This window comes from Balaenoptera ricei, chromosome 3 (assembly GCF_028023285.1).
Source record: "Balaenoptera ricei isolate mBalRic1 chromosome 3, mBalRic1.hap2, whole genome shotgun sequence".
Taxonomy (NCBI): domain Eukaryota; kingdom Metazoa; phylum Chordata; class Mammalia; order Artiodactyla; family Balaenopteridae; genus Balaenoptera; species Balaenoptera ricei.
This window is the reverse complement of record NC_082641.1, coordinates 98,654,599-98,675,015: the sequence shown is the minus strand read 5'-3', so window position 1 is coordinate 98,675,015 and position 20,417 is coordinate 98,654,599. Positions and strand designations below refer to the sequence as shown.

Sequence of the window (20,417 nt, the reverse complement as noted above, 5' to 3'; positions counted from 1 at the left end):
ATACTGAATAACAGGTACTAAATGACCAATCACTGACAGACTTTGAAAGAACTGTTGCGATTGGTCACTGATCATGAGGTGCATCTGTTATTTACATAGTGATCTGTGGACTGAATAGCTAGCAGGAAAGTTTGTACTTCACGCGATTGCTCATATTTAATAAATTGTGATAACGTTAAAGTTGAACAGTGTTGTTGAGGGACTGATGGTATTTAACTAAAAACTGAAATCTGTGTATATCAGGACAATGCAGGACTGCCTGGAGTATAGAAAAGGAATTAGACTATGGATGGCACTTTGACTTCTGGCAGTCCTGATTCCTTAATTACTATCAAGTATTAAGGTGCTAACCAATTTATCTTTTCATCTTACTAAGAACGTTGCTTTGTTTAAAATGCAAAAATCATAATTTATAAAAGAACTGCCTTAAAACCTGGTTGAAATATGTCCAAAATATTTTAGGGTATATTTTGCGATAATGTACCCTGATAAAATGAAAATTTTCTAAACCAGTGTGGAAAAATATTTGGAAACACCAACAATTACACTTACTTTAAAGTTTCATTTCTGTTTAACTACACAAAAAATCATCTAGATAACACCTGTATTACCTTGGCAATGAAATAGTCCCAGATACTGAGCTCAGGTGGAATGAACTTCTCTTTAACTATCAGTGACTCCTGGCTTACTGGTGGTGAGGAAGAGGTCACTGAGGCAGATTCTCTGCAAGACATTTTTGATGGCCTAAAACGTTTGTTCTGTTTCTCTCCTTCTTCCACTAGTGAAGAAACTAACAAGAACAAAATAAAGTATTACTAAAATAAGTACAATTTTCATTGTTCTGATTTCACCTATTTTTACATAAGACCTAAGGTTAACTACAAATAAGTACATACACAAAACTGAGATTATTATGATAGTAAGGTAAGAAAATAGTGGAGGAAGTGAGACAAAAATCATCTTGTATAGCGATCTTTGTTTTTATCTCATCTTGTCCCTTACTCTCTGAGTGTTGACTTATCTAAATTATCTACATCTTTCTATTTTGTTTTTTAAGAATATCATGGGGTGGGGGGGAGGGAAGAATATCATGGAATGTCAGTGGTAATTAAAGGCAACAACTCAGTTATGAGATTCTTCAGTAATCACTGGCCTTTTATCTACTAAAAAACTACTACTAATTTTTCACTGAAAATATTAAAAAATTCAAACACGAAAACTACCTACTAAACTGATTCAGACTTTTAGAAATGGCTTGGAGATAGAATTTTCTAGTCAATGGAACAACAAAGAAGAGAGAGAAAATGCAATCTTTATTGTTTTAACTTCTAAACATTTAACAGTCAATATTCTCTTAGCATTTTACCTTAGAATATTAAGGGCATTAGCAAGGAAAAACAAGTTATACAAATCTTTAATCAATACTAAGTCACTAGATGCAAATCACCAATAGAAAATCAAGGATCTCCTGGACATACTCATGGTCTAATAGATAGGTAAACAACCCCATATTAAGGCACACCAATATTCTTCTTTAACGGTTCCAGCAAGAAGTCACTTACCTTCCAAAGGAATACAAATATTTGCGTTTTAATACAATTTTGTTTTATTGCTTGAAGCTACTTAGCTTGCATAATCAGCATGCTCATGCATTATATCAAGCTACAGCCAAGCTGGGTCTAACAGAATAATTTAGTTATTTCAGAAAAAATGAAATAAAGATGAATAAAATTAGTATACTAAGGGATTGCTAAAAAGTGGTATGTAATCATTCAAATGACTTTAAAAAGAACCATCATATTCAATGTGTAATTTTTTCTCTCTGATCTTATAAGCAATTGATAATCAACAATCATGTTTCTAATATATCTGTTGCATACATTTATATACATTCTAAAACTTAAACAGTGGTTTTACCAAATTCTCATTGAGTAAAAAATTTAGAATATAAGGGTATTTTTTTAATCTGTCAAAAAAATTAATGCTATGTTTTAAAATAAATTTATCACTTGACAAATATTACTATTCTGCTTGTTTTGTTTTTAGATTATTAGAAGGCATGTGATGTGAACACAGATGTTTAGGGAAAAATTAAACTTACAATGCTAAATTCACAGATTTTACCAAGCTTGCTACGTCATAAAAAAGCAGAGTTTTTAAAGCAAAACATAAAAAAAATTTTTTAAGAGAGAAAAACATTTGCAAGTACAGTGTGTAAACCCAGACAATTGACATAAAAACAAGAAATTAACCACACTGAGGGGAAACATTTAAAATTACAGACTCAATTCCAGAAGTATAAAACTTCTTATCAAAACATTTCTGATGCACAAGGACAACAGGGGAAAAACGGCAAACAGGTTCACAGTACCGAATATTATATTACCTGAAATGCTACAAATTAAAAGACCTTAGTGATACCTCCTAGCAAACAAGAAATGATTTGAAGCTTATCATTAGGGTAGATGCTCCCTCTTCTTTTCCCTCAAATTGCAGCAAAACCTAAGACAACTTTATGCTTATATCACGTTGGGTTCGAGTGGTCATGAAGCTTAGGGGCACCAATAGAAACTGTGTAGCTGCTGGGTGCTTAACCATTTGTTTCTGAAAAAAGCTAATAATAAAATACCAAGAACTGTGTCACTCCTTGGATACAAACTGATTCTACTGTTCCATTATTAAGGTAGTAAATGGCTACTTTACTAGTAATAAAAGAAAAAAATCAGCATTAGGGAGAAATGAAAAGGAACTTGGATATAGATAGAGCTTATGAATTATAAGGGGCATGAAGAAGTTAGAAAGTGGGTAAAGAAAAACTAAGGTATGCATAGGAATAACGACAATTCTTATACCTGCAAACATTATTATGAAACACAACAAAAATTCTTAAAAGATTTTGTTTTGCTTTACAATATGCATTAAAAAGCAAAAGTATGGATTTCTCACTGTTAGCAGAAAAAAAAGTAATTTTTCAAAAACTGCTATTGCTTAGCTGATCGTCTACTTTAAAAATTAACCATAATAAAATAATTCAGAACTCCATGAACATTCACCCACACTATAGTTTTAATTAATTAGAAAAAAGAAATCCCTCATTAACATATGTAGAAATCACAAAGTAAATTTGATTAAAAAATAAATTACTGATTTATGTACCTTAACATTTTTGTTAAGAATTCTGACCTGCTGAGTTAAAGTCTAATAAAAATCATCTACCATTTTCTTATATTATAAAGCTTAAGTCATATTTAAATTTTATGTCACTAAAAGTACATTAAGTATATAATAGACATGTAGAAAGAAAAATAATTTAGTTCGTAAGACCATTATTGAAAAGAAAATTAAGATCAGAATTTATACGAGAACAAGGAAAACAAATGGTAACTTTTAAAATCTTCTCATAGTACTAAGTTTATGAAAACACTTTTTAAAAGACAGATTTTTAAGGGTTCTAAGCATGTATTTCATCTTCAATATACAATACATTGACACTGGATAGATGAATAGGTTGTCAGGAAAATGAAATATTCTAGACCTGTCAGTTTTCATTTGGCCATATTTAAATACTAGAAACTAAAAATATATCAATATATATATATATCAATTTTGGCTGAATTCAGATCAACTTTTCTAAAACACATCATTTTATTACCTTGGTCAACAATGTATACTGAATATTATCTAATTTAATTACACTCTTAGGACATCATGATTACATTCAACAGTAATTCAAACATACAGGGCTGCTTACTTACAACCTAAAATTTATCAAGCTGCTATGCTGCTTTAGTTGGTGTGCTTTCAGAACAACATAATAATGCCTTCAAAAACTGAGATTTCAGACCTCTGCCTTATACTGAAAGCCACCCCTGCTTGTCCCTTTGTCTTGGTTGATTTTCTGTTCTCAGATTTTGTCTCTCCAACTGTCAGTTTAGCTGCCTCACAGGACTGCTACTTCTAATTACTATTACTGCCTTTACTATCTACTATCTTCACTTCTTCCCTTTATTCAGTTTTTCTATTTTTTTCTTTTTCTACTTGTTCCTTCACAAACTAAATCAGCTGTAGAAATAGCAGACCTTTGGCTTCATCATTAAATGAGCGCACTCTTTTTTCTGGTTAGCAAACTGATGAATCGTATCATTTATGTTTTCTGTACATGCTCCTTCAGTTACATCCATGATCGATTGCATTCAGAATAGTTTCTGGGTTCTTATAGACAGATGAGCATCACATAATCTGTATGTGGCTATATCCAGCCCCATCACTACGTAAACCTCATTTTTTAAGTATCCTGTATTATTTGGCTACCATGTCCCAAACGCAAGAGGTTAAACATACAGATGCAGATAATTTTTTTTACTTTGATTATTTCGGATTCAGTAAGTGGTGAGATAGAGTTGACTATATGATATTTGTAACTACAAACAGCTATATCTCAGTGGTTAAACAAAGAACAACCTGGACTTCGAGTAAGGTTGTTTTTGTATCTGTGGTCAGAAATGCTCCAGGAATTGTTGAAGTTGAGGCTTGCTGACTGGTTAGTAAAAATGTATTTTTAATTTTTTACAAGTATGTGGACATTCTATTTCAAGAATTTATCCCTTTATAACATGTTGCAATAACAAGATCACAGTCTTCAATCTCAGTAGACCTATAAATCGTACTCCCTCTCAGACTTTGAAATTTTTTTTTAAATGAATTCAAATATCTGATGTTAAGTATATAGTCCAACATGAGTTTCATAAGTTAGTTTTTTTCTATTTTTATCCATATAAAAAATAAAGCACAGGAAATTACTCTTTAAAAATTAGAAAGGAGATGTTACAAAAATGAAAATATTGTTAAAAATTTAAAAGCCAAGATTATCACATATGGGCTAATAAAAAAAAGAAAACTTAAAGGCAGAAAGCATCATGAAGATTCTTTTCAGGTCAAAAAGCTTGTTTCAATCTTTAAATAAATACAGTACCTACAGTTACAACATTAGAAAGTTAAGAAAAGGTAATACAATTGTTTAAAATACTTACTTTACATGGTATTATGAACACTTAGAAATCCAAAACCCTAATGGCTGGAATCATAATATGCAGAACATAAAGCAGCCTTATTTGAAATGTTTTTCCAGTCATTTCAAGCCATAGTCTGATTTATCATGATTAGCACTGACGTTTCTTTATTTCTACACATTTAAACATATGTTAAAGTCTAAGGAATAGAAAACATCAAAATGAAGAACTTAAAGCATAATAAAAAAGCAGGGATGGTTTTCTAAAATGCTAATCATTGTTTTAAATCAAAAATATGACTTGATTAATGGAAAATTTTCAGTTTGCTAAGTGCCAAACAAAATAAAACTGGCCCACTGTACCCCAACCCCTCCAAAACAACACAAAGCAAGCTGAACTGTAAAAGCCTATTTCTAAAGCTAATATCTTGCCTGCAAGACTGGGAGGGCTATGAGAACTGATGGTTGAAAGAGCTTTGGAAAAGCCCACACATTCCATGGAGAATACCACTACCTGGTGGGGGCTAGGCATAGCAAAGTACCTTCCTGCCAAAGAAAGAAGAGAGATCTGATTTGGGATAGAACAAAAACCAATGTTACAGTATATTTTAAAACAAATGAAAATTTCAATAGTAAAAGATTTTAAATTACATTAGATAGTTCTAATCACTGGTGCATGAGTATCTTAAAGTTTGATAATTACACCAGAAACTTTATACTGCATATTTACCATAAAACTATTTGTTCATGCTTTAAGAAAATGGTCTGTAACAGAACTTTCTGTGAATGAATTAAAATGTAATTATGTTTAACAAAGTTATCATTCAGATGAATAAATAAAGCTGTAGCCTTAAAAAATAAAATAAAACAGATTAAAAACTAACCAGGTAAAGCTTTTGAGCGTGTCTGTTCTTTGCTGGGAACATGTGCACCTCCACCAAATACAGCAGACCACATTTTTTCATTTAGAGGGTGGGCCACAATCCGAAATAGTTCGTTACTAGAATGTGTTGCCAAGCCATGGATGAAGAGACTAAGATACACTGCTGTGAGAATCTCACAGAGCAAGACTGTAAGCCCTGACTGGGCTTCCTCCCCAGAAGAATTCAAAATCCGAATTAGAGAAGTTATTCCTAGGAGAAACAACAAACATAGCTACCATTAGCTACCATTGACAATAAACTTAATAAATAATCAATATTTCCTAATTTTTGAAAGAAGTTACAGCATCAGGATTAAAATATTTTCTGCCATAGATTCATAGACTAGTAGAGGTTATTGCAGTTAATGCATAAATGTTGAGCTATTTGTTCAATTTAGACAAACACTGGAAATCTGTAATCTGATTCAAATCTGATAGATAAAATTTCATTGCCATAACAAATGGTTTTCTATTATGACAAAAGCAAAATTATAAAAAGTGATATAACAAAATATTTGAGTTATTTTAGTATGATGATAAAGGAAAAACTAACGTTACATAACTGGATAATTTGTAATAAGTGGTGAATAATAAACTGGTATCAATTCTAATAATAGTTAACAACAATGATTATCATACAGCAAAACAAAGCCAAACCTACTTTTTCCTCATCTGATTAAATTCAATAAGGCTAAGAAAAACACTCACACATATATAAATTATTTATACCTGGCCACTGAGCTGGTGATGTATTGGGAGTTATGGCTTCATCTAAGCTTCCTGTTTTCAAGGAATGTCGATGGGGAAGCAGTACTGTCTGATACACCATTCCAGTAAACTGATTTGTTTGAAATGAACTAAGAGAAAAAAATTTAAATAACAATCTATAATGACCTACAATAACAATGATATAATAAAACAATAATAATAACATACAATGATCTAAAATGAATTTCACATGTAATATTTCCAGGTTTTAGATCTATCATCTAGGGTACCTTAAATACAAAATTTTGTGTATTAGTTATACTGCTTTACCCCTAAGTACTGTGCTTTACAGTCTAGTATTACAATAAAATAAAGTGTCCTTTAAATTTTCTCAATTAAAACAGATATGATAGCTTTTAAATATATTTACTGTAAGACATAAAATATGTACAAATGAAAAAACTAAATCATTACTGACCACAAGTAGCAAGCTTATATATCAAAATTTAAAACAAGGTTACTGAGTTGAAAAAGGCAGTTTAGGTTGAATTTGATATTTAATGGCTAGTCTACCCTACACTAGGGTAGGTTATATCAGGTATATGCACCAGATAACAGGTGTTTAATGAAACACATGGTTTCCGTCCTCATGCAATTTATAGTCTGGTGGGGGAATCAGACACAAATAATTTTATCATACTGTTTTTAAAGACAAAACCTATGCATATAGTGATATGAAAGCAAAAGGGAGGAGTTATTTCACACAGTTTGGGAATTCAGGGTAAGCTTCTCTAATTAAATGGCACTTTAAGCCAAAACTAAATAAACTGATCAATGGACAAAATAAATTACAGCTTGACACAAACTACGAAATAAATATGATAGAAAAATGGTATGAAAAATTTGTTAAAGCCTGTCAGTAGTTCCTGTATCATATGTTAAGTAAATGAATATAATATTTAAAAATGGCACACTTATTGGTTTAGATGTGTTCTAACTGGCAAGTTGTCTTAGTCATAACAGTTTGATACATATGGAAATAGCTTCTCTTGCTTTACTTTCCATTTTCAAGATGGCAGAGTAACAAAAACCAAAAATCTCCCCTGCTAAAGTAAGCCTATGGAAATGATAAGAAAGATAAAAATATGTTGATGAAAACAAAGCCATACTCAATAATAAGAAAGTGAACTTTTGGAGGACCGAGGTCAAAGAAATCAAGTTGAAGCTACTATGGGAATACATAACCAGAGTAGTAAGCTGAGGTGACCCCTGGGAGAATTCAAACACATAAGATAAACAGATAATCAAAAATCAACACAAAGGAAGGTTGACATCATGTAAGAGAAAACAAACTCAGCGACATACCTACACCTGAGGAAGCAAAGACTTACCAGAACATTAAGGAAAGTGGTTTATACCCAGAGATGTTAAAAAAAAATAAAACTAAAAAAAAAAGACAGTAAGTTATTTTTTAAGAAGTGGCTATTAAAATAAATAAAAGAGATATTAAAATTGAAAAATAGAATTTCTAAAACAAACTCAAATAGGCTAAATAAAAGATAGGATATTGCTGAAGAATGAATTAGTGTCTGGAAAATGAAGCTAGGATTTCTCCTGAAATGAAGCAAAAAATAAATAAAGAAATAACGAAAGGGATCATTTGAGAGCAAAGCTAAAAGAAAAATAAGAGGGACCCACAAGTTCCAATATCTGTCTCATATAAGGAAAGATAAGAGAGAAGATAAAATATTTGAAGAAATAGAGTAAGGGAATTTCAAAGAACTAAAGAAAGATACAGACCTCCACAGTGTCAAACAACATGTTTTGAAAGCCTAGATAAATTATAGTGAACCCTTAGGACATAAAGAGAAAAATCATAAACATCAACTACTCTGTAAAATTTTTCTCAGTTCCAAGTCAGTCACTCCTTCCTCTGTGCTCCCTGAGATTTTACTACCTATCATCTTATAGGACATATCATTTAAGTATGATGTCATGTTACATATCATCTATCATTTCATATGTTTGTCTCTAACTAGATTGACCTTAAGGAAGGAGACCTTATTCCAGCATATATCACAATGTCTAGCATTAGACAGTGATCAATAAAAGGCTGCTAAATAAGTTATATCGTGAAGAGTTTACTTGAGATGCATTTGCCATAAAGACATATGCTAAAATTTCAAAGATGAAAAAAAAAGGACTCAACACTTCAGCCATATGCTTTTGCATTATTTAAGGTGGACTGCAGTACACAGTATTTCTAGAGCAAAAGCATACAAATTCTCAAACCTCATCAGTTACTGCAAACATGCTTAAATTTCACAAGATATTTACCTGTAGTTATGACTACCACAAAGGCACTGATAAATACAAGCAGAAAGTGAAGCTGCTAAAGTATGCATTACATACACCTGGAAAAAAAAAAAACAGAGTTATCTTATAACTTTGAAAAATGTAGCTTTTTTTCAAGACCTAATATAATCAGCATTTTAAAAAAGATGAAAAAAAAAAACTATTTTGCCCTTATAAACTATTTCCTTTTTCTCCCTAATACTCATTTCTGTCTGAGAGGTCTTGTGACAAACAAATTAAAAATACGCACACAAACAAACATGCAAAACCTGAGGACTTTGGCAGAAATTATAAAACAGACACCTACTACCTAATTTCTGTTTTAAGGGCAAACGAGAACAGATGTTAGCTATTCAGTAGTGCAATGAGCCATGCATTAAAAGCAAGCCCTCCAAGAATCAAACTGCTCCTTCCTCAACCAAAATATGAAGTCCAGCCTGGTAAATGACAGTTCACCTATGAACAGATCACTGAAGAATATGCTATCACACAGTCGAGTTACTACAGTGAAATTTTAGAGAAAGAAGGTATGAAAGACAGCAACTGAAAGGCAAATACGTGTACTGAGGAAGACAGGGCTCTAAACATGGCATGACAAGAGAAGTAACAGAAGTAGATGTGAGGATGAGGGAGCAGCTTAATCTAGGTAAAAAAGGAGGCTAGACTATTAAAAGACCAGGTTCTTGATCTAATTATGAGGTATGAGACTCTCTTGTGCATATTAAAATCTAATTGCTATTTTTCTTTCAATTATCAATAGACATGTGATATGAATTAAAATCAAGGACAGCATCATATAAATGAAGACAGCGAAGACCACATACAACAGACGGCAAAAATGATAATATTTTCTAGCTTCTCCAATCAAAAGGTGGAGTCTATTTCGCCACTTACTGAATTTGGGCTGAGACTTGTTTTGTGCAAGAGGACACGGCAGAAGTGATGTGTTATTTCTGAACCGAGTTCTCTAAAGGCCTTGCAAATTCTACTTTTGCTCTTTAAACCCCTGGAACCACTACATGAAATAATCCAGGTGAAACAGTTAATTTTATGTGTCCATTTGACTGTCCAAGGGGTGCCCAGACGTTTGGTCAAACGTTATTCTGGATGTGTCTGTTAGGGTAATTTTGGATGAGGTTAATATTTGAATTGGTAGACTGAGTAAAGGCGACTGCCCTCCAGATTATGAGTGGGCCTTATCCAATCAATCAAAGAACTGAATAGAACAAAAAAGCTGAGTATGAGGGAACTTCTGCCTGGCTGCACTGAGCTGGGACACTGGTCTTTTCCCACCTTGGGACTAGAACTGAAACACTGGCTCTTCTTGGGTCTCAGGCCTGCTGGCATTTGGACTGGAACTTACACTATTACCTATCCTGGTTCTCAGGCATTTGTACTTAGACTGGACCTACACAATCTGTTTTCCTGGGTCTCCAACTTGCCAACTGAAGATCCTGAGACTTCTCGGCCTCCATAATTAAGTGAGCCAACTGCTTACAACAAGGCTCTTTCTATAAAAACACACGCACACACCCTACTGGCTCTATTTCTTTAGAGAACCCAGGCTAATACTCTAGGCTTGCCTACTGGAGGATGAGACACATCCCAAAGTCTTTGGTCATCCCAAAGTTTCCTGTAGCCTTGCCAACAGTCTGCCAACCACCAGAAATGTAAATAAGGCCATCCTAAGTCATCCAGAATCCAGTCAACCTGCCTGCTGACCAAAGACAAATGAAGGTATCCAGCTATCAGTCCAGTTGGCCCACAGAATCATGAGCAAAATAAATAATGGCTATTTTAAGCTATTAATGTTTCAGGGTGGCTCTTAAGCAGCAAAAGCTGATACACCAGGGTTATGCTTATTATTTGCTTATTATTAAAGTTAAATATGGAATAAAGTTTGGTTAAAATCAGCACAATCTAAAGAAAATTAAAATCCTAATTGTATAATATGCAATGTGGGCATTTATTCTACTGAGCAGTATAGGAAATAAAGTGACAAAATTAATTTATAAGGGTTAAGGTTATCCAGGAAGGTAAAACTGTAGGAGAGGCTATCACTAGACAAAAAGAAAATGGATGGCATGATATCACAGCCTGTGAGGTGGGAGAGAATCAAATGCAGACTATGAGGGGAAAAAAAAGAGATACTAGTACTTTTACATAATATTAAGTTTCTGTCTCTAAAAAAACCCCAGCTTTTTGGCTAAGTGTACTTCTAAAGATTTACTCATAAATGTGCATACACACTATTACGCTTACCAAAATGATGCAGTTAAATAAGACGAAGTAAAACTTAAAAATTGAAGTACCCTATTGGGTATAAGTAATACAAGTAAGATGAACTTGGCCTATAACCAAAAGTTTTCTTTGATCAAAACCAATATAAATTTGGCAGTGTAACAATCACTATGCATAGGATGATGTTTAAAATTGTTTATAAAAAGCCTTAACACTTATCTTTTAGTTTTGTCATAGTATATAGGTAAATTAAATGTCTGAAACCAAGCATACTTACTTTATTGTTTTGGATATCAGGATGGGGTGGTGAATCAAAGTTTATTATGGCATGCAGAATATCATGTGTTAGATTACTAAGGTGCAATAACGGATTGGCAACTACTGTTTTGGCACTGGCTGTACAAGCAAAGAGGAGAGGTACTGAGGTTTGTTCTGAAAGAGGGCTAGGAAATATTGGTTCTGCTGTTTCCTTAAAAAACAAAGGGAAAAAAGGTTAATCAGCTATTTATAGTTATAATCCATTAAGTAATTCAGGGTCTCTTTGAGAAACTTCAGAACAATTAAAAATTAAAAGCATAATAAACTTTTACAGAGTTAGAAGGGACCTGAGGAGATCAACCTTCCACCAATTATAATGAAAAATGATGGGACAATACGCTCGTATCATCATCTCACAAGGAATTCGTATAAGAATGTTTAATATGAATTAAGCAGATCACAGGGTCTGATATCAAACTGTCCTTAAACCACAATGCATTCACAACTCTAGAAATCCACAATATGAAGCACCACACAAAAAGCAGAATTCCTTAAAGCAACCATAATTAAGAAAATCAACAATTTTAACATTTTAAAACTAAAAAAGCAATCTCAAAAACTTTTTCATACAAGTAGTATTTTGACTGGTTATCATGTAAGTTACATACCTGCTGAGATTCTTGTAAAAGCAAAATCAATTCCATTCTCACAGATGCAAGACCCCCACCATGGGATCCATGCAGTATGCAGTAACTAAGAAACATCCTCAAGAGTGACTGGTATTTCAAAAGCCACTGTCTTTTTTCCTGAAAATTTTCTCTCAGTTGTTTCACTTTTGTTTGATGAAGCAAATCTTCAGCATCTTCATTTAATCCAAATGCATCTCCATTTTCGCCAAATGCAGACTGTAATTCTTCAGGATCTGAACAATAGTCACAAGTTCTCTGAAGGGCTATCACCTCTTTTTCAAGCCAGTGGTACAGCTGGTATCGCAATTTTCCACCATCTATTTCATATCCCGTAGATAAAGTACGAAGTTCTACTGTGAGAATCTTTAAACATGCTCTAAATTTTAACTGAACTGCAATGATATCTTCTGATGGATTTAAAATGTCATTTTCATCTAGTGTGCTGAGAGAGTCTGTGTACTTAGAACTCGTTTCATCTATTTTTTTCCCTATTTTTCTCTGTAAAGGTTTTAGTTCTTTCATTGAAACAGGGAGATCCTCATTTTCTACATCGTTATCACTGTCCCATTTTAATTCTAAAGAGTCATCCTGAAACACAATACTTGGTTGGCTCCAGTCAAAAGAAAGAGTGGAGTTTGACTGCTTCTCTGAGGAACCCTCTGAAGAAGATCCAAAACCATTCATCAGTGACTGTGACCAATCAATAGCAGAAGACTTATCTTCCCTTGCATCCAATTTGAATGGAGAAGAAGGAGAACAGACTTTACTAGTATCCAGAAAACTAGATGTTCTACAAAAAGGTTTTGTTTTTTTGATGACTTTTGGCATCTTTGATAATACTTCCAAAGCCAACATAGGGCAGCCAGCTTTTAAATGAGCACTGGCAGTAGTAAAAAATAATCTTCTTTCACTTAAATTAATTGTTCCTGCCAGTCCACTTTTTCCTGTTAAACTCATGTGTGTGGAAAACGCATCAGATGATCCAAAATGACGTCTCAGCAAAAGAGGATGTGTTCTTAGATAATTGTAGAAATTAAAAACGGCAGGATTGCATGCTGACATCATGACTTGATCTGAAAGTAAATTCATTTTATGAGCCAAGAGCCATTTTCTCTACCATGGCACCTTTATCTACCTGGTCTTGTGAGAAAAATGTAAGAGACCAAACTAATACATAGCAGTGAATAGACAAGAACACATTTGTAATGAAAGCGTTCTAACATAGTAGGAAAACAAAGATTATGCTGATTTCACATCTCTTCAGGTAACAATCTAAGACATTTTAAAACATCCAGTTACACACTCTTAGTTCTTTTTCTCCTACTTTCCTGGCCACTCCTTCTCAGTCAGCCTGCTTTGCTAGATCTTCCTCATCTTCTCTACTTTTAAATGCTGAGTGTCCTAGAGTTCAGTACTTGACCTCCTTTCTATCTACACTCTGAGTGAACTCCTACAGTCCCATGGCTTTAAATACCATCTATATGTGATAACGTGCACATCTCTATTTCTAGTCCCAACTTCACCCTGTAAATCTAGAATACTATATCCAAAGGCCTACACTACATTTCCATTTACATGTACATATTCTTGCCTCAAGGCCTTTTTATTTACTGTGCCCTTGGCCTAAAAACCAGATATCTGCACTGACTGATTACTCACACATTTCAATTAGGTCTCAAAGGTCACCTTATCTGAGAAGTCTTTTCTATCTAAAGCAACACTCTCCAAATCTGCTCCTAGCCTTCCCCCTATCACTTATCTATTGTTCAAACTAAAAACCCAGGAGTTAAACTTGACTCTCATTCCCTTCATAGTCCATATCCAATTCAGTCCTATCTAGTCAACCTTAAAATTATAGTTGAAATCCAGCCACTTCTCTTTCCCTGTTTATCACTATTTTCTTCAAAACATTTATATTCAAATGTTGATAACATCTATGTTCAATAAGAAAATCCGAAGTCCTTGGTTTTCAAAGGATTTAGCTTCCTGGGGGGGAAAAAAATAAAAAATAAAAAACTGTATACATAACTCTGTCTCCCCAACTAAACCATAAAGTCTTAGACCATGTATGTCTTCAATCTGCTCTGCATTATCCTTAGCACCCAACAGTGTGCTCTGAACCTGACAAACACTAATAAAACTCTTAATCATTAACATCTTTGAAGTAGAGCTTACCATCATCCTCTCTGATAGGTTGCTTTATTAATGTTTCCAGAGCACTACTATAATCTTCTAAAATCCAATATGCCATACTCCGAAGAAAAGGATCATAATGCATATTTATATTCAACAAATTGAGTTCATTGACAGGAGAATCAATTCCCAAAACTTTCTTACGTAAAATAGATTTGTATGTTGCAGATGTATCAAATTCAGATTCATAGAGTCTTGCTATTACAAGAGCCAACTGAATGTCATTCAGTTTCTCAAGACATACCTTCAAAAACAAGAAATATTGTTTATAAATAAGGGTATCTTTCATTTTAAGGTAAAATCAATTGACTCACTAATAACTAGATGAACACAAAGTTTTATTAATATCTGAAATCAGTGAACAAGGATAATAAACAAAACATATGCTGCTTGCTTCAGCAAATCTACTTGACAACATTTATGTTAATTTACCTGGTAGTACTAAATACATATTTGCAAAAAGAATTAGCCTCATGAAAAAATACTGAATAATTCCTAATAGCATCAATTCAAATGACATACTTTGTTTTATTCTTGAGCTTTTACCCTTCCCATCCACCTCAGCAGACTATAATGTTTCCAAATCAAAAAGATGTTTTGAATCACTTGACTGAAACTCTGAGCAAAAGGGCAATTTGAGACAGAAATGTTACATTTTAAATATTTATAACTTTTTGTAAGGTTTACTTAGAAATAATTAGTTAAAAATTTGCTAAGGTTTGTCAACTAACACACAGCCAAATATACGTCCGAATATGTTTAAAGTGATAGGACAAATATTTTATTCTTTTAACCTGTTCATAAATATTCTTAAGAGTCAGATCAACTACCTATCTCTACCAACCAACACAACCTGGTTAATTTTAATTCTGTATAAATATCATTCAAGCTAAATGACAAAATTTTAAAGTCACCATTAAATATTACCAGTTACTTTAGGCATTAAGCCTTGTGTTAGTTCCACTATACTTGAGTTGAAATTAAAAGACAAAGTTGAAACCATAAAGAGTTTAAAAGGATGACAACGCTATTTTTTAAAAAATTCATTCATTACCTCAATTGCATCTCTGAGGCAACCAGCTAAAAGAAAAAATGCTGCCGAATGTTCAAATCTTTGTTTTCCTAACAAAGAAAAAGCATTCTTTAAAGCTGCTTTACGCCATCTCTCATCCTCAAAATTGTGTCCAAAAAACTGTGTCATCTTGGAATCTTTTTGGGATCTATAAAGAAAAAAGTTTGAAAATTTCGGAACATAATGTTTCTACATCAAAACCAATTGTTATAAAGTTAGCCACTTAAAAGTTAAGACTCAAAAGAAGCATGTACCAGTTCATAAATTACTATACATCTGCTGCTTTTCTGAGCAAAAATAACATTTATGGTAAACATTTACTTTTCCATATAAATTTCAGAGATTATTGAAAACATTCAAACTACAAAGAAACTACATTAACAGCACTGTGAGAAATTATTTTTAAATCTATACAAAATATATAATTTATATTAACTTCTGTGCTATTTTACCATTTATACTTAATCAACTGCCTTTACCCCCACTGCCCACCTGAAGATGAATTTGATGATAAAAATCCAAGGAATCTGTCCTGAAGCAAAATAATCCTAAAAGATCTAGTCTCTTAGAACTGTTTGATACCATGATTTTCCCCCAAAGGTTGCTGAACATATGGATATACCTAGAACTGAACCCCAAATGAACAGTGAACTATTTATGGTGATCACGTTCACCAAGTCTAGCTGAGAACAAGTGAAAGAGAAAAATTCTAAATGACCCTAGCTCAAGAATGGGGTCAGGGCCCCTAGAAAGAGGGTGGTTTGGAAGGATAGCCTGGTCCAAGAGCTCCTTGATAGGGCAGAGGGTAGATGTATTTTCAAAGCACCACCAATTCATCTTCTTCCCCACTCCAGATAAAGTTTCTGGTTTAGTTCTTTGTTCTACAAGAGCATCATGAGAAGTTATTAAAATAGGCAAAAAAAATGTTTTTCTGGACTGATAAACCTAAAAAAAGCTAATGTGCCTCATCAAGATTCTTCTGCTCTGTAACCTGGGCTTCTTTCACATGAAATCTCTTAAATACAAAAATAACTAAGAATCCACATGAATCATACTAACAAGAACAACAAATCTTTACTTCATACTCTATGGAAAGTTTTTCATTTTGAAGCAGTTTTTTCACCTACCTATATAATCCCCAAATCACAGCTTTTTTTTTCATTGCAAGGTAAAAAATGGCAGCATCTAAAGGATCATTCTTTTTATAAAAGGCTGCTTTGGCTACCTATAATTAGAAAATATTGGTCAAAATTTCACGGTAACAGTTTTTAAGTAAACAAATACTTTCCTTCATATACGAGACTGTCATACATTCTCTACTTAAATGTTCAATAAACTAAAAAATATGTGTATGAACGCATGCATGTATATGTAAATTTATTAATTTATTAATTTATTTTATAATTACAAAAGTAATCATGGTGGTGGCCTCCAAGATTACAAAGAGATGGAAACAGGACTACACTTTTCATTACAAGCTCTTCTGTACTGTTTTATTTTCCTAAATGTGTATATATATTATTTTCTATATATCAATAAAAAATGCTAATATATCAACTAGCAATTTAAGAATTAGAATATAAATTTTTAAAAATTATGCTATTTTGAAATATAAAGACTACTTAAAAGCATTTTACTGCTAAAAAAAAAAAAGAGTAACAGGAGAGGAAATATGGACTATCATGTAAATAAACATGCAATATATATTAATTCATTTTTACACCAAAATAAAACACTCACCTTTTCTATGCATTTGCGTAAGATGCGGGTATTCCGGACCCACCACCCCACACCCATAGCTCTAAGTTCAGACCATGTGGGATCATCTTTCTGCATTGCTGGCAACATGTTCAGCAGTTCTTCTTCTGCTACTGAATGAAAGGCCCAGGCAAAATGACTAGTAGACAGGCCTGAAGAAATATCAAAAATAATGTTTATAAGAAATATAAATATGATTATTAATGATGATCAGAAATGTGTGTTCCATATTTGCAATATAAACGCCTAAAAGTTTGTATAAGACTCACAGAGTTATAATTGTTTGGGGTTATAATTGTTGGAAATATAAATATGATTATATAATGATTATCAGAAATGTGTGTCCCGTATTTGCAATATAAATGCCTAAAAGTTTATATAAGACTCACAGAGTTATAATTGTTTGGGGTTGGAGGGAATATGGGGTTTTTTTCTTGCTTCTCCAAGTAACTCAATCACATCAATATTTTCTACAATGAGCATATATTTTCTATAATTAAAATATATTTTTTTAAAAAGATAAGGAAAAATGCTTATGGGCAAATGCCACTGTGCTGAGTCTTTCTATTCTCTAGTATGTCTGACATCCTTTGGTCAACATTTGTTGTGTGGATTTAATTCCATGGAATCAAAAAAGCATCAAGGAGACAGTACAGCTGGTGAACAGAACTTAGGACTGCAAAAACTCTGGAATCAGAATGCATAAATTAAATTCTAGCTCCACCCTAACTAACTATATAACTTTGGGCATGTTACTTAACCTCTTGATTCCTCAATTTTCTTATTTACAAAATGTGAATAATCATGACACCTACCTCATTACATTGTTGTGAGGATTAAAAGAAATAATATAGTTAAAGCATTTGGGATAGTACCTAGCACATAATAACTTTTATTACCCCATAATAACTATATTAACAAGATATTTTTATATTTATAAAGCATCATTTACATCAGCAAGTCTCTCAACCTACTGGCCCACACATGTGGTGTTTATCGTTCAGCTTTTATTTTGCCTCTTCACATTACATTTTGTTTAGTATTACTGAATTAAGTATATGATTAATTATAAGATGTGGCTTTGACTTATACGAATACATGAACTCAAATTTTTAACCTAGTATACAGTGCCAAGGAATCTGAAATGCCTACTATACCCAAGTCTTTAGAAATAAAGAAACTGTAATTAAGAAACAAACAAACAAACATCTATGCTGTGAATGGACTGTTATTCTAAATTATTTTTAGATTCCTATTATCTTTCAACCGAGTTTAATAATTTTTCATAAATAAATAAATAAATACATAAATACATAATCTGACTTAGAATTTTAGCTTCTCTTTTCCAAAGCTAAATGCAAAATGAAAGGAAGGAGGAAGCAGAAAGAGAAAGAAAGGCAACAAGAGACGGAGACTAATGAGCAGAGGTTGACCTGTAGAGTCCCAACAACACTGTTTAAACCTTTAGATCCAATAATCCTGGAAGCCAGCTCTATCTCTTAAACTTGGGGGGCACTGAGTCAATAAATATCTTATATTGCTTAAATTATCTTAAATTTAAGTAAAGTATTTCTATTACTTTGGGAGTCCTGACTAACAATATAAAAGTATCTGAAATGTTATTAAACTATTATCTGAAATACACATTAATGTTAACAGCAGTTTTGGGGGTGGGTGGATTTTTATTTTCTATGTTCTGTACTCTGTTTTGTAAAACAACTAAAATTGAGTATGTATTATTTCTATAACAAAAATTGTATTCAAATTTTGGGGAAAAATGAATTTAGATAGAAGTCAATTAAAAAGGAGAAAAAAGAAAATTTAAGGAAATTAAAGAGAATGAAACAATACTAATTGGTCTTTAATGTATAATGAATTTGAAAACATTACACATAATATCCAATTGCCTCATTTCCATTTCTTCATTAGCTCTTTCCATCTACCAAAAGAATTCCAGTATTTTTAAGCAAAGAAGATGAGATGAAAGCAAACATTTTTAACATAAATTAAGGAAATTCAGAATGTGTCAAACTTGTTGGCATTAGGCATTATCGTATCTGGGCAAAAACAAACTTAAATGTTCTTAAGCCTCTCTTCTACTCGTCTTACTTCCTTTTACTAGATTACTGCCAAAATCACCTTGGTGAAGGAGTTGAGCTCGATAAGCTGGAAGAGAAGTTGTAAGAAAAGTATGAAGTCGAACAGCCAAAAGAAATTTTAAGCCACATTCATCAAGAGTTTCTCCACCTATAAAAAAGAAAAAAAAAAAAGGTATTTTTACTTGTAAAAACGCATTTCATTAGCAAAACACAAGTAAATGCTAATAATTCCGGCAAGCAGGGTATGTCACAGCACCAAATACAGGGACAAAACATTGTGAAACTGACAAAAGTTATCAGTCTAAATATTATCTAATATTTCTTTTTCCTATACAATTATACATTACAGAAAAAAGTTGTATAGTTAAATAATTGAAAAAATAATAAAGAAGAGAATGAATTGACTCAGGCTGACATATTTTTAATAATATAATCTCCTCTGACATGAATATTTTAATTTAAATGTGACTCAATTTTAAAATAGTTTAACCTTCTCTGTAATATTTTCCATATTGATTCAAGTCACATACCCATTCCAATAACTGCTAACACTGGAAGAAATGGCTGTATGGTAAGGAGGCTTGATTTTTACTTTAAATGAATAAACACTTGTAATACAGTCACATCAAAAAATAATATCTACTAATAATATTTCATGTTGCAATTCATGACCAACTTATTTTTTCTTAAAGTTTTAATTTTTATTATTGTTATTCTTTTTTCTTAAATTTACCCCACATTTTCCTTTCAAGGGGTGCATCCTACTGACTTATATCTGGTGCACAACGCTAGACTGTTAATCAGATCTTATTTGAAATCTGATGGGAATTCTACAAATTTATTCATAACTCAGGAGATTAAAAACAAAAAATGCTCATTGGGTGAGGAAAAGACCTAATTTTATTAGGCTTGCTTGCTGCTATTCTAGGAAGGAGTATACCTTAAGGTTAATTTTTTTTAAAACCTCAATATTAAAAAACCCAAATTAATAGTGAATTATTACAATGTGAAAAATAAATAAATAAAGAAGAAAGCACCTTTTATTTTGGGGTTTCTAAAGTAATTATTTATTAAGAATGTTAACTTTTGCTAAACTCAAAAGCAATTAGTTGGA

At 32.4% G+C, this 20,417-nt stretch overlaps 1 protein-coding gene across 6 annotated transcripts in view; it reads right to left on the bottom strand.

Moving 5' to 3' along the window:
* Positions 1-20,417, bottom strand: part of DMXL1 (Dmx like 1) — a 130,314-nt gene that overhangs the window by 59,393 nt on the left and 50,504 nt on the right. For 4 of the 6 annotated variants that reach the window (XM_059916926.1, XM_059916927.1, XM_059916931.1 and 1 more), the window contains exons 19-30: positions 19,344-19,451; positions 17,187-17,356; positions 16,574-16,671; positions 15,429-15,594; positions 14,357-14,618; positions 12,161-13,254; positions 11,512-11,703; positions 8,976-9,052; positions 6,660-6,787; positions 5,893-6,141; positions 5,441-5,554; positions 612-790 (exon numbers count right to left, since the gene is read on the bottom strand). In XM_059916926.1, coding sequence (XP_059772909.1) covers positions 612-790; positions 5,441-5,554; positions 5,893-6,141; positions 6,660-6,787; positions 8,976-9,052; positions 11,512-11,703; positions 12,161-13,254; positions 14,357-14,618; positions 15,429-15,594; positions 16,574-16,671; positions 17,187-17,356; positions 19,344-19,451 — 2,837 coding nt within the window. The remainder of the gene's footprint in view (positions 1-611; positions 791-5,440; positions 5,555-5,892; positions 6,142-6,659; positions 6,788-8,975; positions 9,053-11,511; positions 11,704-12,160; positions 13,255-14,356; positions 14,619-15,428; positions 15,595-16,573; positions 16,672-17,186; positions 17,357-19,343; positions 19,452-20,417) is intronic. The other 2 variants (XM_059916928.1, XM_059916929.1) reach the window with 1 other exon arrangement.